This window comes from Tachysurus fulvidraco, chromosome 9 (genome assembly GCF_022655615.1).
Source record: "Tachysurus fulvidraco isolate hzauxx_2018 chromosome 9, HZAU_PFXX_2.0, whole genome shotgun sequence".
In the NCBI taxonomy this organism is placed as follows: Eukaryota; Metazoa; Chordata; class Actinopteri; order Siluriformes; family Bagridae; genus Tachysurus; species Tachysurus fulvidraco.
The window spans coordinates 10,411,729-10,435,078 of NC_062526.1; the positions used below are offsets into that span (position 1 = coordinate 10,411,729).

The 23,350-nt window shown below is 36.3% G+C and overlaps 2 protein-coding genes and 1 long non-coding RNA gene across 3 annotated transcripts; 2 read left to right on the forward strand and 1 right to left on the reverse strand.

Annotated features, from left to right (window-relative positions):
• Positions 1–4,780: 4,780 nt before the first annotated feature.
• On the forward strand, positions 4,781–7,258 carry LOC113637595 (natterin-3-like). The gene is made up of 3 exons (XM_027138314.2): positions 4,781–4,819; positions 5,233–5,347; positions 5,961–7,258. Exons 2-3 carry the CDS (start codon positions 5,233–5,235, stop codon positions 7,049–7,051), a joined length of 1,206 nt encoding a protein of 401 aa, XP_026994115.1. The 5' UTR covers positions 4,781–4,819; the 3' UTR covers positions 7,052–7,258.
• A 1,584-nt stretch (positions 7,259–8,842) lies between these two features.
• LOC113637596 (natterin-3-like) lies at positions 8,843–10,947 on the forward strand. The gene is made up of 3 exons (XM_027138315.2): positions 8,843–8,898; positions 9,197–9,290; positions 9,707–10,947. The coding sequence occupies exons 1-3, from the start codon at positions 8,866–8,868 to the stop codon at positions 10,804–10,806; spliced, it is 1,227 nt and encodes a 408-aa protein (XP_026994116.2). The 5' UTR covers positions 8,843–8,865; the 3' UTR covers positions 10,807–10,947.
• A 5,066-nt stretch (positions 10,948–16,013) lies between these two features.
• On the reverse strand, positions 16,014–20,526 carry LOC125145573. The gene is made up of 3 exons (XR_007143970.1): positions 20,440–20,526; positions 18,027–18,088; positions 16,014–16,854 (listed from the first exon to the last, which is right to left on the reverse strand). It is a non-coding gene; the product is annotated as an uncharacterized LOC125145573 (long non-coding RNA).
• Between the last annotated feature and the right edge of the window lie 2,824 nt (positions 20,527–23,350).

Here is a 23,350-nt window from a genome sequence, read left to right on the forward strand (position 1 = left end):
CAGTGAACACACACACACACACCGTGAACACACACCCGGAGCAGTGGTCAGCCATTTATGCTGCGGCGCCCGGGGAGCAGTTGGGGGGTTTACAAGATTTACAGTTAAGATTTACAAGAAGTGTTAACTGCTACTAACTTTTAACTGCTGTAAAAAAGCACTTTATTTGTTTAAAGTTTTGACAAACCAAATGTTATTGCACTTTTGTTCATACAGCAGTACTTTGAAAGAATAAAATTATGCAATACACAATTTTTGATTTCATTATTGAATTTTGCGCATGCTGCGACTAATCGCGAATAATCATAGAAAAGTCATGCGATTAATCGCGATTAAAATATTTAATCGTTGCCCGGATTTATTTATTTATTTATTTATTTATTTTTCATGCATATGGCACAATTTTTATTTCTCACCAGATGAGGGCAGCACTTCCTTTAGTGTTAGTTGTATTGCAGTTCTGTGCAACACCATTGCACTCAATCTCTGCTCCAGATCTTGCTGCAGAAAACAGTAAGTTCTTTCCATGTACACATGGGTTTCCTCCCCAAATTGAGTATGTTTAGGTCTGTGTGATGCACTAGCATCCTATCCTGGTTTTATTCATCCTTTGTGGCCATGGTTGCAAGTATATTCTCAAGATCTACCACCATCATGACAAATTAAAGAGGACATTGAAGATGATGATCAAGATTTTAATGTACTGACTAATGCTATGTTTTACTGAGATGTGATAATAGATTGTTCAACATTTGCAAATTGATTATAAACAAATCTTACCTGTGGAAACATACAGAAAGCTACAAATACTGAAAGACTAATATTGGCCATATCATGCACACTGACAATACTTAAATTATTTCCAAATTTTTCCTCCTTAACTTTTCTCTTTTTTTCCTTATATTTATTTTGATGATTTTAACTCAGAGATCCATCTAAACCCTGACTTGGGGGATGTGGTACCACCTCTTGATACCTAGACTACAGTAGAAAATACTGAAACTCCCCAAGAGTTGTTGTCCATGGATAAGGGGAGCTCAGCATTCATGTTTCAGGAAAATGTCAACTTAAAGTGGGTTAGCTGGGAAGGCTCCCTTCCAAATGGGGCAGTAAGCATCTACAATGGTTATGCAGGACGCACTGACTATGTGTGCAAATTTAACTGTGAGGCTGGATTCTACACTCCAAGTAAAGGCCCATACTGCAAATACCCTTATGCAGATGCTGAGTACACTACCCCTAAGTTTGAGGTGTTGGTCAATGAAGACCACTTTGAGTTCCTGGAATGGAAAGAAGGCTCCTCTGGGTCTGTGCCAAAACAATTAGTGAATACTTGTCCTGGAATTGCCATCTTTGTGGGCAAAAACAAATATGGGTTGGGTGAAATTGTTTATTCTGGATTTTCAGTACAGTGTGCCAGAACTTAGAAATGGCAACGATTTGGATCTCCATTTCTATTTCTATTTTACTCACCCCACCAAGTCTATATCTAATCTTTTTTTTTTTTTGTGCATTTACTGCAGTACTTCATCTGTATATTTGGACAAGAGTGATTAAAGTAAACTCTACTTTGACAGTCTAGCCATAATAATAATTGATTTAATTTTCTTTGAAACACAGCACCTACCACTTAAAGGACATAAACATCAGAATCTAAATGTTGAACAATTTCATATCAGATGTCAGGCTGTGTTTGGCAAAGTGATTCTCTGACTGAAGGGTAGACACAAATTTTGTGGATTTATTTAACAGTATTTTGTATCTCTTAATGCCCCCTGCTGTTCTCGGACACAAAGAGACATATATTGCTTTCTTGAGAAAGAACAACGCATTTAGGATGTTTGCAGTTATGAGGTTACTTTTAGTGAAAAATATCTTTGCTACCACAAGTCTCCTCTAAAATTTACAAACCTTAAAATCTCCAGAATGTGAAGAAACTACAAGACTCTACAGCATAGGTAATGTTGTCTGCAAATGCTGTAGAAATTAATGAATGATTGACTGTCTTTGCCTATAGAACACTTGAATTCCTGCCTAAATATATTTATTATTTGCTTATTTTTGTTCTTCCTTAATGGTTTGTTTATCTTGTTTTCTTTAAGAAACACAGATCATCATTAATCGAAAATTAAATCGCCCTGTGACTTAACAATTAAAATAGAGGATTAACAGGAATGATCAGAAAACCAAACCCTAAATCTGATAATTGGTACTGAAATGAATTTCAAGTCACAGGCATAATCTCACACCCTGGAAAAACTACAAAGAACCTAAAAAATATGTAATTACAGTAGTTCATACATTTTCAAGATAGATATATGTTCTGTAGCACAATGTCACAAATGACCTTGATCTTGTAAACTGTCCTGTAAATAATCTGCCCCATAAAATATAAGCCCTATAAAGACACTTGTTTTGTAATACATTAACAACCCAATATTTATCCTTATCTAATAAACATATACTTATCAATGTCATGTTGGCAGACACAGACATGAGTGTAGGCATACCAGGTATTATTGAACATGGCAACAAAAAAAAAAAAGACATGATCAAGGTGCAGGCAATGATTTCCAACAACTATGCAAGACTACGGGCAGAAAACCAGCAACAGGATCAAAAGAAGAATGCCAATCTAAATACAATTTCTTGGTAATGAATGGATCAAAGTGGACAAAAAGCATATACGACACAAAATGAAGGATCAGTGACATTTACAGGATTTAGCAGACAACCTTATCCAGAGTGACTTTAATAAAATACAACTGAGCAATTTAGGGTTAAGGGCCTTGCTGGGATTTGAACTCCTGACAGGACTACCAATCAGTAGTCCAACACCTTAACCTATAAGCTATCACATCTCACCCAGTGAGGGTGTGTGTATACTGTATGATTGCATCCAGGTAAAGGGTAATCATTAAGTGGGTAAATGTGAGATTGTCTGTGATTGCTATAAGTTGTAGTCCATGTTTATAGGCCCATGTAATCAATTTGTCTCAGCACAATTTTTCCCCCACTGGACACTGTCTGGAGTTCTCACCTCTGGGCCAATGACAATCTCTCTGTGAGGCTTCAAGTTAGGGCCCCCAGAAAAGTAGCATTCAGGCAGAATACACTCCTTAGTGAGTTCACAAGGTGGAGCTGGGTATAGTTAGGTCAGGGAATTGCCTTTGGCACTTCATGGAGCTGAGGCCTTAAGACTGAATGAAATCAAAGTACATGAAGAATAGAACACTGTGTGCTTAAAGAGTTCAGACTTTGGTCTTGATGAATGTTCTGGTGATGGGTACTGATGGAGAATAGGTTTTAGCCACCCTCCAACCAGAGTTTCCATTTATTTAAGCAATCATTGGTTCTGCTTGGTGGTGGTGGTCAGTTTTCTCAAGAAGAAAAGAATGCTAAGAGAAACTAAGAGATTAGTTTAGTTTCTGAATTGCTGTAAGATCACAACAACTGATACTGAAGCATTTATCTCCGCATTGAAGATCTTTGATCCGGGTGATTTTTTTTGTAGGAGCTGACCTACATGCTTCCTTGAGCTTGAAGAAGACTTGTCCAGATTCTGGCATCCACTGTATAAGTTTGTTACCCCCATTTCTGCAAGGCACTGAACTGGGATGATATGATGCTAAATCCTTTCAGTTAAAGCATCAGTTAAATTTGTTAAAACCCTGACAGCATTGTGACTGGTCATTGTGTGACTGCCAAGACATGGTAATGGTCCATTAGCACACTCTCACACACTGGGCCCAATGATAGAGCCCAGAAATGGCACTTTGTACAAATGGAATTTATACTTCTTAGCCTTGACATAAAGATGGTTTTCAAGCAGCTGTGACAACATATTATGCAGTCTTCAAAGTGGCCAGAAGTGGTGCTGATTGTTTTCCATTTATCATCCTCCAAGATACAAACTGGGTTGTATGCAGTGCATTGATTGAGCTCTGGAAAGGCCTCCCATAGCTGTTAAAGAGTGCTGATACTAAAGGCAGAGGATAGTCCTACTACTCTGTGACTTGATTAAGGAATTAGCCGTTGATGCCTGGAATTTCCAACTGGAATTATGAATCTGGCCTTTCTATGGTAGTTGAGGAGATATTAGTGGAGTAAGTGTGGAGACATGACAGTGATTTGACGACCGCACTAATGAGACCTGAGTGTTGTGAATATGATGTAATCAGTGTTTGTAAAAGCAGCTTGAGTTTTTCTGTGAAGGTGCAGTTAATTAAGTTTCCAGCTGCACTGGAGTCAATCAGCATTGAAACACAACTAGTTTGGCAGCACAAAATACAGGTGAGAGAACACAGGAACAACAAACATGTTGAAGCGAAGCATTGACGGTGCTTGTTCAGAGGTGAACTGTCTCTTGGCTCACAAAATAAAGTGAGCTATACAACATGAAACCCTTTCAAATGGCCAGTCTACCTACATTAAAATAAAGCAAAATAAATACTGTAAATTGACAGCATGAGTTAAAGTGCTGCTAGTATGGCACTTACGTTGTGGAAGTAAAAGTAGCTCCTATTTCACTTTGTTAACCAAAATACCTCCTTAGATTTCCATGTATAGATATATACAGTATGTTGCCATAAGTATTCAACACAACATATACTGCATCTTGAAATGAAACCTTTTAGTGTTGATATAATAGTTTATATTTGTTTGGCTTCTCACTCGCCGGCATGCTGAGATCAGAGAAATGATAACTTGAGAGTTCAACAGGAGATTTGAAATTTATGACTTAGGAGTCCATAAAAGAGTTACAGTATATAAGACTGAACCTCTGGGATGATCTGAACACAGGGGACAGACCGTGAAGGTATGTGCACTTCTTGCATGTAGAATTAAATATGTATTATTGAAATGTAATGGCATTAGTCATCAAGAATCTTATACTAGATTTTTAATTGTAGACATCAGAACAATTGCCATCTAAAATATCCCTGAAAGCAATACATATAAAATACAATAATTTATTTGACAGTTGTAGTATCCAATGTAATGTATAAGTAATGAAAGCAAGTACAAGAACAATGCAAATAAAGAATACTATTCAGAAGAAATGCTTGTGAAAAGAGTGATTTAAACCCTGATTACAAAACTGTCAGTTAACAAATGATACCTAGTAATTCACACCAATAACAGATTATGGTAAGTTAATACAAAGCAATGATGAATAAAATACTGCATGCTGTTAAGCTTGGAAAACCACTAATCATAAATTCTTTATAGATGAAGCTGTTTGCTGTCATCACCCTTTTTCAGCTGGTGGCTTTCTGTGCATATGCTACAGAACCGGTCATCAACCTAAAAGAGATAGTAGAGAAAAGTATACATACTAAGAAAGGTAAAATGTGCTTTCATTTATATTAATGTGTTCAAATTACTGTACATGTTTACACTGCTCATATATTTTACATTTACCATTATAGATATATTTAGTTTTTGTTGACTTAGTTTCCAAATTTCTCACTGTAAATTGTTTTGATATTTTGATAATTATTGTGCTAATCTGTGAAGACAACATCACTGAGATTGTAGATATAGGATTTATCAAGGGGGCACGGTGGCTTAGTGGGTAGCACGTTCGCCTCACACCTCCAGGGTCGGGGTTCGATTCCCGCCTCCGGAGTTTGCATGTTCTCCCCGTGCCTCAGGGGTTTCCTCCGGGTACTCCGGTTTCCTCCCCCAGTCCAAAGACATGCATGGTAGGTTAATTGGCATCTCTGGAAAATTGTCTGTAGTATGAGAGTGTGTGTGTGCCCTGCGATGGGTTGACACTCCATCCAGGGTGTATCCTGCCTTTATGCCCGATGATGCCTGAGATAGGCACAGGCTCCCCGTGACCCGAGAAGTTCGGATAAAGCGGTAGAAAATGAATGAATGAATGAATATATGCCATCAATATTACTAATCTCTCTCTCTCTCTCTCTCTCTCTCTCTCTTTTCTTTCTTTACAGCACCTCTTTTGAACCCACTCCTAGAGGGTAAAATCCCACCTCTTACAAACATTGATCCAGTTGCTGGCCCACTTACACCTCCAGAGCTTGAGGAACCATTGAGCAATTCAAATCTATTTGGCGATAATGTCAATCTTAACTGGACCAAGTGGGATGGTTCTCTTCCCCAAGGTGCAGTTGGCATCTATAATGGGTATTCAAAGCGTTCTGATTACATCTGTAAATACAACTGTGAAGCAGGTTTTTACACTCCCAGCAAAGGTCCATATTGCAACTACCCCTATGCTGATAGAGAATATCATGCCCCTGAGTTTGAAGTTTTAGTCAATGTAGACAATTTTGAGATTGTGGAGTGGAAGGAAGGTTCATATGGATCTGTGCCAAAGAATGCCATTAGGACCTGTGGAGGTGTTGGCATTTTTGTTGGTAAGAACAAGTATGGGCTTGGTAAGGTTGTACCTCAGTTTGAAGCCTTCTTCCTGCCATGGGAAGGTGATGAGTACTGGTACAAGTCCTATGAAGTCTTGGCCATCAACCGTGATGTCTATAGCCAACACATCTCCCATGTTGAGTATGGTATTAATGAAGTTGAGCTCTTCCACTACCCACCAGAGACCATGAGGATCTCCAGTGTTACCAACAATGACTGCCAGACAATAACCAAGACTGTAACCATCTCCAAGACCACGGAGGTGGAGAGCACCTGGAACATTGGCCGTACCACTATGCTTGGTGTTACAGCAGGCATCACTGCTAAGATCCCTATGATTGGCAGTGGTGGAGTGGAATTCACTGCAGAGAAGTCCTTGCAGTTTAACCGTGGCACTACCCTAGTAGAAGCTTTAAGTCATGAAGTGTCAGTTAAACTAACAGTGCCACCCAATCACTCTTGCACTGCACGCATGGAGGGACGAAAGATGACTGCTGACATCCCGTTTAAAGCAAGGCTCAGCCGAACATATGCCAATGGAGAGACCCAATGGACCTCCATCATTGGTGTTTATGATGGCATTCAGATAGGAGAGGTCAGAGCAGTGGTGGACCGCTGTGAACCTATTGTAGATTCTAAGCCATGTCCATCAGCTTTATAGGGCTATTAAAGTTCAAAGAAGCCAGTAACCAATTACTATCTTGTAACATGCAAGTATAATTGTTATATAAGTTCAAATTGTTAACAGCCTAAAAGATAGGTTGAGTTGTATTTCTTGTAGACAATAAATCATACATATGTGAACTAACACCCTAAGAACTCCTTTTACTGTAAATTGCTTGAAAAATAAAGAGATAAAACAACCAAACTGTTTATTTTTTTTATCAAGGTTTTATGTTCTGCAAAGAAACAAAGACATTGTAACTGAACTTTGGTTATATTCTGTGATTAGTAACAGTAAACCAAAGGTGCATTTTAATACATATTACAAAATAAGAATTATGTAAATTAAGGCATCAGAATAACATTTTGTATTTTGAAAAATTCAAATATAAAATTTGTAATGGGCCAGCATTGCCACTTGCCAGCAAAGAATAATGTTGAATGTTTTCATTTACCTTTATGAATATGGTATAAATGTATTCCATATCATATGGGTAACATTTTGACCCCTATTTGTTATAACCACCATTCATTGCCATTTTCAAATAAATCCTGTAGACAGAGGCAGGCATGGGCGTATTTTATGCAGATACATTTTTAAATTTAGTTATCCAGAAATTACAACCAAATATTAACCTGCTCTTATATTTTAGTCCTATCTATATTCCTCTTGACCTGCTACACAACATCATGCAATCCTGAATGACAAATAATACATGATTAAAAGAAATCACTTAAATGTGTTTTACACATCTACTTTCTACAGTCATGGATTTTGCAAATAACTAACTTAACACACAACTATAGTTTCCCTGCTGAGTTTATTAGTTTCACTGCTGTGTCTGCATTCAATAACTGATAGACATAAAAAAGTTCTGCAAATAAAGTTTAATTTTTTTAGTTTATCCATCTCTGTGACCCAAGAATAGTTCGGATAAGTGGTAGAAAATGAATGAATGAATGAATGAATGAATAATTTATCCATGGGGCTCTTTCAAAAAACACAACAACAACAACAACAACAACAACAACAACAACAACAATAACAATAACAAAACAACAACATCAACAACAACAACAAATATATGTTTCCTGAATGTAAATGACATGTAATTGGGGATTTAAGATGTATAATATTACTGATACTCTGATTCCAGTATATCAGACCATTCCACGGAACAGTCCATTAACAACATTTTTAATCTTTATTTGCCAGTGAAGCCCATCAGATCACAGTTATAAAATCATTAATGATTACATACTCTGTGATGTCCTTAACCTATAAACAGCTACTGCTTTTATCAGACATCTATCAGACATTTATTCCAGATAATCAATCATGGATAAAGAGGTTGTAATTCCAATATCTTTTTGGGTAAAAGTTTTCTTTGACCTGAGATTGTTGTTATCTTTACCATGCAAATATGATGGCAGTTGCTGTTTTTTCTGTTCTATATATGCCCCATACAATGTAAATAGATGTTAAGATGTTTCTGAAAAACAGCAAATATATTAGAATTTATTTACTGCCCTCTAATAGGTTTATTTTACTGAACATTGGAGCACAACGATGTGATCTTTGATTAATTTGTTTTTAGAACTATGGAAAAAACACATGTATTTGAAGTTAATTAGCTTGTGACTTAAAAAAGATATACAAAGACAAACATTTAAAAATTCTTAATTAAAAATTCCCTCATTTTAAACTGCAGTTCAGCTTTATATGGACAGAGAATCACAAGGATAGGATCAAGTTATCAGTGTTGGTTTATTGCGGCAATTAAAAGTGCTTAAAAACCCTTTGGCAGTAGCATGCATCAAGCACTTGAAAAGGAATCAGAGAAGGTAAGACGCTCATTTTAATCTCACAAATGAACAAATATATAATTATATATATATATATATATATATATATATATATATATATATATATATATATATATATATATATATTCCAATTGCACAGTTTTTATTCACTGATAATGTTCTAAGAGGTAGTGTATACAATTTCAAGTCAGATTTCTTTTAATGATGCAACTTTCTGATGAATATTTGTGTGGCTATGAATTCTTATTATATCAAGAAAATATCTATATATATAATTTTTGTTCGTGCATATGGCACAATTTTTATTTCTCACCAGATGAGGGCAGCACTTCCTTTAGTGTTAGCTGTATTGCAGTTCTGTGCAACACCATTGCACTCAATCTCTGCTCCAAATCTTACTGCAGAAAACAGTAAGTTCTTTCCATGTACACATGGGTTTCCTCCCCAAATTGAGTATGTTTAGGTCTGTGTGATGCACTAGCATCCTATCCTTGTTTTATTCATCCTTTGTGGCCATGGTTGCAAGTATATTCTCAAGATCTACCACCATCATGACAAATTAAAGAGGACATTGAAGATGATGATAAAGATTTTAATGTACTGACTAATGCTATGTTTTACTGAGATGTGATAATAGATTGTTTAACATTTGCAAATTGATTATAAACAAATCTTACCTGTGGAAACATACAGAAAGCTACAATACTGAAAGACAAATATTGGCCATATCATGCACACTGACAATACTTAAATTATTTAAAAAATTTTCCTCCTTAACTTTTCTCTCTTTTTTTCTATTATATTTATTTTAATGATTTTAACTCAGAGATCCATCTAAACCCTGACTTGGGGGATGTGGTACCACCTCTTGATTCCTGGACTACAGTAGAAAATACTGAAACTCCCCAAGAGTTGTTGTCCATGGATACGGGAAGCTCAGCATTCATGTTTCAGGAAAATGTCAACTTAAAGTGGGTTAGCTGGGAAGGTTCCCTTCCAAATGGGGCAGTAAGCATCTACAATGGTTATGCAGGACGCACTGACTATGTGTGCAAATTCAATTGTGAGGCTGGATTCTACACTCCAAGTAAAGGCCCATACTGCAAATACCCTTATGCAGATGCTGAGTACACTACCCCTAAGTTTGAGGTGTTGGTCAATGAAGACCACTTTGAGTTCCTGGAATGGAAAGAAGGCTCCTCTGGATCTGTGCCAATAAATTCAGTGAAAACTTGTCCTGGAATTGACATCTTTGTGGGCAAAAACAAATATGGGCTAGGTAAAATTGTTACCAAACATCAAGCCTTCTTCCTGCCTTGGGAAGGCAAAGAATACTGGTACAAGTCTTATGATACCCTAGCCATTAACAGGGACACCTATAGCCAGCAAATCTCCCATGTAATGTATGCTATTGATGAGGTCAAGCTGTTCCATCATCCACCAGAGACCATCCAAATGGCCAGGGCCACCAACTATGAGTGCGCCAGCATTGAAAAGACAGTCCTTTTGCAGAAGACTAGCACTGTAGAGAAGTTCTGGGACATTGGCAGAGAAACCCATAATGGATCCACCTCAACCATGAATGGGAAAATCCCAATCATTAACCCAGACAATGTGGACTTCACTAAAGAACAGACAGTAAGTTTTTCTGAGGGGACAAGAATGATTGAGACTATCAGCCACTCCATGTCTGTACAGGTCTTGGTGCAACCAAACCATTCATGCTTAGTGAGAATGGAGGCAAGAAGGATGACTGCTGATATCCCGTTCACAGCCCGGCTGAGTCGGACATACACCAATGGAAACACTCACTGGACAACTGTTACTGGGACATATGATGGTGTGAAGATTGGAGAAATTAATGCTATAGTAGAACGCTGTATTCCTATTCCTGATGCCCCTCCATGCTTTTATGAAAGTGAATAAAGGCAACATTTTTCCCCTACACTTTTACATTTGCATCAGACAGAAAAAAATCCACTACTGAATGGCATGAAAACATAATGAATTAACTGCTTTAATAGCATGTATCGATGTTAATAATGTAATAAATGTGTTGCAGCATGATTACATTTTTCTGTATTACAGTTCTGATTACATTTTGACATACATTTGGTGACGATACTGATTTGCAAAAACAAAAGTTTATGCAATTTTGACTGTAATCTACTTTAGATCTGTATACTGGAGCTTATTGTCTTCAACAAATTAGCTAAGAAACTTTTAGTTTTGGAAAATGGTATTTAGAAAACATACATAGCATACATAGTGATAAATAACTAAGGAGACCGTGTATAATGCTAGATGCAAACGTAGTATAGAAAAAAAAATTAAAAATAAATAAAAACTTATTATTATAATAATTGTTATATATAAAACTACATACATAAGATCTACCCATAACTATTTTTCCGCAGTCAGCATGTTTAAACAAGTCCAGTTTCCGTCTTGTCATACGTTACGGTCTAAACAGTGACAGAGGCAGGTGCTGGGCTTGGTGAGATAGTCTCCTTCCCCTGGCCCCGTATTTATACTATGAGCAAAAGAGTGCACAGTAAGCCTATCTAAACAGTCGATCAGTTTGACATCATTTCAACGCTGTATGCAAACCCATTCAAACTAATACCAGACTTTAACTGTCCATATGCTCTTCGAGAGCAAACATCAATATAAATAGGAAGACATGTTGTCAGCATGCAATAAACAGTGTTATTATTGTTGGGACTCAGTTAGAGAGTGTGGATATTATTCATGTAAACACAGGAATATTTGAGATTCAGTCACTTATGGTGTTCACACAAGGATTTGTTTGGGCAGTGCTGAGAGGTCAATATTGACTTTAGCGTATTGACGGTCTGTGTTTGTGGTGGTCACCACATTTACCTGTAACTGTGGGAGATAACAGGAAAAAAAGCTCAGGACAATAGACAGTACATGTAAACAGCTGTTAGTGCATTTAGTCTTGAGAGATTAGAGAAATACATACCCATAGATTTAAGAAGAGAGAGAGAGAGAGAGAGAGAGAGAGAGAGAGAGAGAGAGAGAGAGAGAGAGAGGGAGGGAGGGAGAGAGAGAGAAAGAGAGAGAGGGAGCTCTACTTAAGCCAGATTTTCTTCCCATAGCATAAACTAATTGGTGAGAGAATGTTTCCCATTACAAAATCTCTACAGAATTCTCTTTTTCTTGCTCTATCCTAGTCAGCAAGCGAATTGATTCATTGATATAAGTATCAGCCTAATGAGAATAAGGAGTATCTTAATATAGAATCCCAATTCCACAGTTAATCCTTCATTACAGCTGAAGCCTCATTCACAGCTACTACCTCCTTCATGAAGGCACACTCCCTCCGTCACATGCCATTGTTCTGCCTACGAAATATCTCTCAGTCTTTGTCCCATGTCACATATAGCTGATCTGTTCTCATTAGGCTTTGATGTTCATTTGGGTTTCGACTGAAATATGCTTCTTTTGTGTGCAGTATGGTATTAGAAATATAAGACATATGTTTAATGAGCCTAGGTCAAGTGGGAAAGACTCATGTGAGATCTCAGGAAAGAGGATATTTTGTGGTATAGGAGACAGCTGTACATGAACCATACATAAATACTTGAGGCATATTCTTTAACAATATTCTAATTTTGCTTAATATTTTTATGGGGTTTAAAAATGGTGATGAAATGTTCTTTTATTGCAGATAGAGAACTACATTAAAATGATATTCTTTTATTTTCACTACCAACAGCTTTTGTTATGAAATTGCTTCTAGCTGTAAATGACTCCAGGTCAAAGTCCAGTACATTTCCATATTTCTAATAGCATACTCTCTTATGCCTTGATGTAGCCATCATATCTTAACAGTATATATATATATACACACACACACACACACACACACACACACACACGCATGCACGCAAGCACACACACACACACACACGCACACACACACGCACACACACACCTTTCAGTACTTCAGTAAGACTTAAAAAGAAGATACAGAAGAAAAATACCTTTTTCCTCAGGGTTTTAATGAAATGATGAAGAGTGAAGTGAGATCAATCTAACTAGGCCTGCGTAGATGAAGAGATTTAGGCCACAGTCTTGACCTAAAGGGAACCCATAGCACCAAATCCTCCTGCACACCTCAGAATGCTCCTCAGACATAATTAATATTAGGTAGGGGTGAATTTCTTTTTTTTTTTTTTTGTTTCTCTCAAAAGCAAATGATGAAATTGGTGTTTATCTGACTGTATTCTAACCTGAGGGCAAAATATCAGAATCTCAAGGGCAGATCTTTGAAAATCCAGTGAGCCAGGTGTCCTTGGTATTACAAATTACAAATTAAACTTTAGTGTTAATAAATTTAATCATCCTATGCTAATTTTCTATTAACAGACATCAGTTTTGTGTGCAAATGGAGTTCACAGTTTTCTCCCTAGGGTGAAATGTGAGTGTGAAAATTTGTCAAAAAATATTATGAATCATAATCACTGACAGCGGATCAGAGACATGTATAAACAGCACACTGCCTGATCAAGTTCAAGCATGCTAATATGTCAATAGAGAGACCAACACACTCCATCTAAACACTGTCCTATTTCTAGTCAATGCAACCATCACATAACAAAGGCATCACATTTAGTTTTTTTACTTTTACATGACCACTGCCATTAGATCATTTCCATAACACTTTAAACTGAAAAAAATATGCAAATAACACCCCAACACAGTAGATAATATCATTTACAGTTACCCAACGATAAAGATGTAAACTGGGAATCCAGCTTTGCAAAGGTTAATACATTCAACCAGGTGTGTCAGGCTGGGGGAAAGTACCCTTTACTCTGATTGTGCTTCTATTGGTTGTCCCGCTTCCCCCACAATCTTCCACCAAACGCGGCAGTCCTCATTGCAAATGTTTGTCTTGAGCAAAGAGAGGAGCAGGTGTGGATCTGGCTCTTTTTTGTGTCGAATAGGGGGGGGGAGCTTAACTGCAATCACACACCACCACATCTCTGGCACACCCCTGGCACACGTTTCAACCTGTGTCTGCATGTTCCTCATGAGGCGTAGCTAAGATAGCTTTTTGCTACGGTATAGAAAGGGCTACAGTGTAATAGCTAGTCACTACATTTGTTTCTTTTTTATTGCCATTATAAAAACTTGCCATTGTACTGAAGGATGAGGAGACATTACTCATTTACAACACAGTAAAATCCAGATTGTTATGCGAGAACAAGGCAAATTAGTGATAAATAAATTTCCTTCTAAATTATTTTTCACATTATTACAGACATAATTATCCAGTTAATTAATCATTAAACACTACTATGCATTCTGTACCCTCTGTTATTCTTTGCTGACCTTTAATGGTTTGCTTGTTTTCAACTTAATGGAGTGACTAGAGCTGGAGGTCAAAGGGCTTCATGCCCTCTAATTAAGAAAGAGGGCTTTTGCTTCCTGTATTGACATGACTTTTGACCCAAGCATATCTTTATGCCAAAGCTGGTCTTTAGTTCCAATTTTCATACCAATTTAAACAGAAAGTAATATAACTTAAAAAAGATTATGTTAATATCTTACTATGTGAAATTATTTGGCTTTACTGTAATTGTTGTTTAGCCTTTAAGGAAACTCTTCTGCAAAACCACATATTAGAATAGATCGTTAGAATTAAGTAAGGAATAAAACGTGATGTGGTCTGCTGTTATACGCAAAGAATTCAGGACACGATTGGATGATGGGCTGACACAAACAGAATTATTGTTACAGCCCCTCTGCTTCATCGAGCAATTGTCTTGTTACCAAGGTACCATAAATTGCAATATCCTCTGTCCTGAAGACTTTATCGCAGAAAAGTTAAAGATCATAATAGTACACTGACATCCAAGACTCCTCTCACTTACAATATGTAAAAAAAAAAAAAAAAAAAAGGGCAGAAATCGCTTCTTGCCGAAATCTTCATCGTATCAGTGAAAATATGTTAAAACGCTAATTCCATATATATTTTTCCATGTATATTTTTCTTGGAATTATTTTATCCTTCAAAGCCAAAATGTCTGTCACTCATCAAAAGAAACATTTTACACATAATATAAGAAATTGCCTTTTTATTGATTTAATGACTGTAGTTGACCTGTTAAGTAACCTTAATCAGGAATTATTCCCCGTGAAACTACATCTCTCAGGCACTTTAATAAACAGTGCCTTACAAATGAGCTCATTATAGGAAGCAGTGGACTGTAGCACAATCTTTCAACAGAAAACTGGTTAATTAATAAAACCGTTTTAATCAGAAGGCATAGGTCTCAGAACTGCCTGTTAGGTTGATTTAACCTTTTTTGAAAAGAATGAGTAAAGTGAGCAAAAAGATTAGCTCTCAGAACAAGGGTAAGAGGTCCGGCATTATTTGAGTGTCTCTGAGACATATGTACAAGTATAGCAGTTTCTCCATAAGGAAAATTGTTGCAATAATATATCCACTGTCATTTTTTCATTTCCACAAGGCTTCTTTCTGCCCAAAAGACTTTTTATTTCCTTATGTGTACTAGTTGGGTGCATTAAGGAAACCCAATATTATGGTTGATCTGAAAGGAGGTAGGATCTTGCGAGACATCATTGTCTCAGACATTCTAGAATGAGCTATCCAAAGCAATTTTTTTTAACCTGACTTTTGTCTCTGGTAGTATTGATGTCTTGTTTAGTGAGCACAGAGTGATAAGATGAGAGACTTCCCCTTGTAGTGTTTTTTCCCTACTGAGTTCAGAGAATAGGAGGTTGTCGCCCATCCAGTGGGCTTAAAAGTCTTAGATCTATTGAACACTACATTAAACCATCAGGTCTGCAAAAGCCCTATACATATATAGCAAAGCATAGCATGTTTTTTCTTTCAAACACTTTAGGTCATCTATTGTGTGCAGCACAAAAGTATACTATTGAGAGATGTAAATGTCTGGGGAATAACATGAGCAAGGGAAACCGAATGCCATTGAAAGGAAGCAAAACCAAAACTGCTTTAGAGGTGCTCATTGGAAAATTGCACACGTAGAAATAAGATGTTTTGGTCTAATTTTTTTTTACTTTGAATTCACAAGAAAGATTATGAATGCATAATGATCAATGAGGTGCTACAATGGTTGCTCATTAAAATGAACTATCTCTCCCAAAGTGTTAATGAGTAACTTATTTCATTAACTCACTGACTCCACATGCAATCTCCACTAAAATGAATGACGTCCTGGCTTTCCAATCCACCTGGTATTAGCCATATAACAAAGCTTTATTTAAACATTTCCAACGACCATGTAAGTAAATTTACTGGGCCACTGTTAAATGTTTGTCTGGAATCTAACTAACTAGACTAAAAAATAATCTAACATAATGTAACATATGGTCAAGCTAGATATCTAGTGTAATACAAACAATAGAAATTTAAATATAGCTTCATTATTCTCAGCTAAGTTTCAACAAAGAAGGAAGTTGTTGGACAGCATAAATAATGAGCTATACTGTTCTGTCGTCACATCACATCACTCATTGGTATGTTCCAGATTTAGAAAAGATCATCTGTCTTCTGCGTAGATTAATTCAATAATTAGTTTTGCCGGCAAACAAACTGCACAACAGCCAGTGAGTGTAGTGTACTGTAGCTGGCTGTGAGATTTGCTAGCATGTGCTACAGATACACCATCATTTTTTAATTGAAAGTTTAAACATTCAGTACAACAATCATTTGCAATAATCAATAAGAAAAAATTAAGTTTCTTGGACAGTTTTTGTGACTCCCTTGGTCTGGACTCTTCTTGCACAGGGGTCTGACCACGTCTGATGGCTGTTGACAGCCAGTCACAGAGCTTCAAAGGAACAATGCAGGCTGTAGATGTGTGACTGCTCAGGCCCTAATCCTTTTAAAGTAGAATCCTATCCGGATCTTTTTCTTCTGCCGTCACAGACACACGGCTTTTTCCAAGGACTCTGTAATACAGCGCATTAGGAGATAAAGACCTTTGCTCACTGTGGCATGCTACTTGGAAGTCACTCTCATATTTATCTGTCATTCTTTATCTCTCTTTTTATCACCCTTTTATCACAAATAAACAAACAAACAAACAAACAAACAAACAAACAAATAAAAATTATTATTATTATTATTATTATTATTATTATTATTATTATTATTATTGTTGTTGTTGTTGTTGTTGTTGTTGATGATGTCATTAATAATAATAATAATAATAATAATAATAATAATAATAATAATAATAATAATAATAATAATAATAATAATAATAATAATAATAAAAAGACATCTGGAAATTCCAGTAGTTAGAACCAAATTATCATATGTTCCCAGAGGACATATAAGAGTTCAGGAGGTTTTCCCACAGCATCATTAGTTTGTTATCCAATGGAAACATTTAATATTTTCATCCAAAGCTTTACTTGAATTCACTGTAAATAAGCTATGTTTATAAATGAATCCCATAATTGTGTTGTCTCATACTGTATATGCTGTATACCAATTTCTTTTAAAAACTTAGCCCTGTTGGTCAATATAGATGTTATTTCTGAATTTATAAATATACTACTGCATACTGTAGGTAATAAATTAGCGTATTTTCCTTCATGGCTTCACAGACTTCCATTTTGGCAGCCCAGACCACACATCTGCCATTGCTGCTCCACAGAGACCTCTGGGGCATGGGAACTCACTTCCTCCCTAACGCCTGGGACCCTGTGCTTTACCCCTGCTCACACTCTCTACTCTCTCTCGACACACTCCCATCATTTCTTATATCACTCTCCTAATCATTTGTTTTCCATCACTCTCTCTGATCTCACCGCTTATGCTTACTAACCACAGTATCTCTTTGTTTAATTTTTTTCTTCTGCTCTTGTCTTCTCCCTAATGCTCTCTCTCATATCTTTTTTCCACCCTCTGCCTCAAGACATTTCTTATGTAATCATCTAAATGAGGATGGGATATGAAAAACAGACATGGGAAAAGCAAGATTTTTTTCCATAAAGCATTTCAGCTGCAAAACCCCTCCTGTCTGCTGAACCGTGGTTTGTGGGTTGTTCACTGATACATTGAAGTTACACACCCAGGGATTCAGGCAATATTTGGAAAGTGGTGGGACGCTTACAGCAATTGGAGGAGGAGGCCATAGTTTCTATTACATCTCATGCCAGTGATCTGTCAGTTGACCTGTACAAACATTAGCATAGTACATAGTTTAGATTTTGTCTCAGTAATTTTTCTCTCTACACACAAGCTAACAATAAGCAAACTGACTGGAACATATTAATTGGGTTAACATGGAAGGTAAATTAACCACTGCAATAGAACCCTTCTTGTGTTCATATGGCAGAATTAAATTCATTAAGATTCCCAGAGTTTTTCACACATCTAAGAGTGAATGAGTGTTCATAAGATCAGATAACATGTTGGATTAACAAGATAGAAAAACTAATCACCAAGCCAGCAAGCTAGCATTTACATGAAATCTGATCAACCAATTTAGACAAGATTTAAGGTAAGATTATCACATGCATAATTACAGGTTAGATTCGATGAACATGGGCAGCTAACTCACAGTATGGACATGGTCTGAAGTTGGAGTTTTTTATTAATGCTTATCTTTTTTAAGCATTAATTTTAACCAGATTATTCTGGTATTATTATTGACTAGCTCTGAAATTATATAAATTTAACCAGATTATTCATTTTAAGTCCTGGTGAAACTTAGCAGAAACAGGTCTAATAATAATAATAATAATAATAATAATAATAATAATAATAATAATAATAATAATAATAATAATAATAATGCATTTTATTTCATGGCACCTTTCAGAACACCCAAAGTCACCTTACAAGCAATATACAGGTCACTGCATAAGACAAAACACATAAACAAACAGCATATACATATATAGTGCAATTAAGTCTCAATAAAACATGTTATAAGAAAGCCTGTTTAAAAAGATAAGTCTTAAGACGCGTTTTAAAAGTCAACAAGCAATCGCTATTGCGAACATCGAGGGGAAGAGAATTCCATAGGCGGGGGGGAAACATAACTAAAAGATCTGGCACCCATAGTCTGGACCATCTATGCAATTATCTCTTTGCGAGAGAAATATATATATATATATATATATATATATATATATATATATATATATATATATATATATATATATATATATATTTCTCAGTGATGTGCACTTACTTTCAGTGATGTTTAAGTGACTAAATGAGCAAGTTAGATAAAGTTGTACATGTAAATTAAAAATGAATGTATACAGCTAGCTACAGCTACAAACATTCAGTGACCTGTCTCTGGAGTATATACAGGTCAAAGTTACAGGCAACAGTTATATACTGATGCCACTGGCACTGTTTCTTTCAAAAGCTTTTTTACAAGCTAATAATTTCCATGATGATTGTTTCTACCAAATTATCTTAAGTTAAAAGTTATATTGTTATGAATTTTGCTAGTTATGCTTAAACTTATAGCTAAAGTTATACGTTTTCTATAGTATTAGCTATATTTAAGCTAATATAAAGTGATTAATATACAGTAAATGTAAATTTGATTTCTATGTCTTTTCATTTTGGGTTAGATTTTGATAGTTGAAATGAAAAGGCCCGGGGAGGCTTATTGAGATGATATACATGTTAGCAGGGCTCTCAAGTTTTGAAGACAGGCAAAGTCTTAAGTCTGTGACCCGGAGAGTGTCCAGAAAACAACAACTGAAAAAAAATATGTTGACTGCATATGATCTTTTATGATTAAAAGTGAAATAAGAAAGGAAGGCTGCACTATTTTAAAGACCAATGGTACGTGTGGTTTTGTTAGAACATTTATTTGTTTTACTCCAGCTGTCTGGAAGCACGGGGGTGTTTTCCATGATCACTTACTGAGTCATCAGACAAACACATTGCAAGCTTATACTGATATCTTGTTGCAATCAGAATGTTCCAACCAAACTTTCTATAGTCAAGTAACTTATCAGAATGCGCATGTTCACAACAGCAGACATGAAAACACACTCAGAGAATCAAAAGACATGCATAAAATAATCAGAACTTCAGTTCTTATAGAAATAATGGCATATAAATAGTGAGGTTTTTGTGGTTACATTTGCATACACTGTACAAATTCAACACAACAGCAGAGGGTAGTCATTATATAAAAGCAATATATAACCAGGCATAGAATATCCAAAATACTTATTTAATACTTAACTAAGATGAATCTAGCAGTTTGACTAGAAGTGTATCTATTAGATCTATACACTACAATAATTTAAATGTAATGTACGTATACACATAAACATTATCAATTATTGTAGATATAGTGAACATATATAAAAAAACAGTATTTTTTTTCTCAATAAAAACCCATTTTCTGTTTGTGCATATATACAGTCTACTGACTCCATTTGTGTCTGAGTCTATTGTGCATCTGCTATACTTCACTATATATCACTCGGCTAAAGTGCTGAAATATATCTGTATCACTGGACATTTAATGAACAAATGTGCTTGCTCACCTGTTCCTCCCCAGTTTGGGGGAACAGCTGGATGTCCATCAACAACCCCTGCGCCCCTCAGTCACTGCCTTTCCTTTAGGATCTTTGAATGACTGCACACATGGGCAAGCAATTAAAGCAGTGTTTGTCTGACCCCAATGAAAGAGACTTTCCTATGTAAACATTGTTGCTCAGTCTGTTTTTATTTTTAATTTTTTTTATGAAGTAATAAACTCAAGCTGAGATTCTGTGGCCTTTTCTTAAAAAGTGGTTTAAAAATAATTACGGCATATTTTTGGTTTATTTACGATTTTTAGGATATACTAAGGAACAATATTCTTATTCTCTTTCCCAGGCCTTGGGGAATTTAACCCCCTCCCAATTCTCATAATTCTACTGATGGTTTTGCATGTGTTTGCATAGCACAGGATTCCCAGCGAGTGGAGCTCATTTATACAACAAATAAGAGCTTTACCCTAAGTCTGTTAAAAGTCTGTTAAGTTACAAAAATAACAACAACCATTAACCAATAACCACAACAGCCATTTATATGAAGAACATCTCAGAGTTCCTGTCTGTTTACTGTAAACAGACATGTGCAGTGAGTTATCATTTTCTACCCATGCATCTCCGTTCCCAGGCGCTGTTGGAATGCAGCTGCTGAAGCAGTCAAAAAGAGCTGGGAACAAAGAGATCAGGTTGGACAATAAGCACGCTTCAGTGCTTCAGGCTCACACACTTTGTTTCAAGGAGAACTGTTGTGGTAGGATATGATGCCAGGTGATATGTGAGAGAAATATGAGATATGCACATATGCAAAGGTTGTAAATTCAGCAGTTTAATTCTGCAGATTTGGTGGAAAAGACAGATGGAAAAATAGGGGCCACTCACACACTGCTCTCATATGACTGTAAAACCTACGTGTCCAACTGTGTTTTACATAATTACTTTGTTTGTGTGTTTAGACTGAGAGTATGCAAAGAATCGCCTGAGAGTGAAGGGACATGCTGACATTCTCTAAGCTGCACTGCTGTGAATGTTTGTCTGCTTCCTGTAGTTTAAGTAGGGTAAAACATTGCTTGTTTGGCCAAGAGATCTTTGAGATCTTCTTATTGACTAGCTCTGAAAGTCTTAGAAGGTTCTCAAGAACACATAAACTCTAGTTTTTGAAAGCTATGCTTTATAAGCTTCATAATATTCACATAACTAGTCCTGAAAATAGGTGGTAGGTTCTCAGGAACATGTAGGCTCTGTTTAGAAATACTCACCTAAACTAGATTAAGGAAAATAAATGAGCCCTTTGTCTCTCTCCCTTCTCACCATTTCATTCCCACCCTCCTCCCATACTGTCAATTTGTCCTTTGTGATTTCCTTTCCATTTGCAATTTCTAGCCAGACTTCACACATTTCAGCAGAACATGAAAAGACCTGAAGTGAGTCGACACCCAAAATTATCATTGTTTGACCAGTGTCGCTGCTGACATTTGAAGACCCTGTGAACCTCATGGATATGCGGATCTCTGTTAAAGCTTGTGACAATGTGAGAAGGTTTCTCTGTAGTCTCTTGTTGTAAATGTATGGATGATATACAAGTGAGGTACGATAAATAGTTAAATAAAGTACATTGGAAACGAATATTATTACAAATGTGTTGTGTATGTTTGCTTTGTCCATACAATGAACCAGGAAGGACATGGCCACTTTTGATCTCCTTGGGACAATCTGAGTGTGGCTGTCAATAGGCTTTGGGGCAGACTGGAAATGTGGTCATGGAAATAAAAGCGCTGGCTTCCGCTAGATATAGGACCTGCTTTTTGACACTAAAAGCTTGTGCAGACTGTAATACTGCACAGGCCCTGGAACATTTTCCTGCATCCGTCATGAATATATTACAGTGCTATAACTTCATTATTAAAAAGTAAAGGTTTATGCCTATTACCTGCAACCTTGATTATATGTACATTCACTGGCTATTTTAATAAGAATACCTGGTCATTCATGTAATTATCTTGACAATGTCTGTGACTTACTATTGATAGTATTGGAATCTGCTTTTATAGCCTATCTGACTCAGTGTTTACATGCTGTTCTTTCTGAGATATTTTTGCTCACCATGACTGTAAAGATTTTTTTTTTAAGAAAAGAGTTACCACAGATTTCCTGTCATTCTCCTATGACCTTACTCTTCCAAAAGGTATCTCTGCCAGTGTCAGCATCATTCTATGTAAACTTTCACTGTGTGTGAAAATCCCCACTCAAACTCAAAGTAAATCTGGCATCCCATTAGTCCCAGAGGTCAATTTATTCCCCATTCTAATGTTTTATATAAAGTTCTTAAACTGTATCTGCATGATTTAAACATAAAAAGGTTTACAGGCTCTTATTAAAGTGACCAGTAAGTGTATAGTAATAATGTTATGATTCGGTGCTATATACACACTCATAGAGACACATACTAAAAAGTTTCTATAGTAGAAACTAACAGCACTAAGCATAAACCAGGTCAACTCAAGTCTCTCCAGCATGGAAACTTTGTTTGGAAGGTCATTAGCAAAGTCTCAGAAGTCCATTTTCTTCTTTCCCATGAGTGACCGCCAGATATTTACCCAGAATATTGAGGCATGATCCATGATCCTTAGCCGCCCACACACAAAATCAAAGACAAGTGGGCACTCTAACTAAGTGTTTATTTTAGAAAGACAGACTGACATTACTTTAATTTTAAATCCCAGTCTGTATAGGACTTAACAAAGTAGTAAATAAATGACTAATTAACTGACCAAATGGGAGGAAGCACTTTTAATAATCATTGGCTCCACCCTGATTTTTATGTCTGCTTAATTCAACTGAACTTCAAACAGACAGACAGGAAAAACAACTCATCAGTCCACCACAGCTAGAATCTAGAAGAAGTTTAAACAAGAAGACAAGA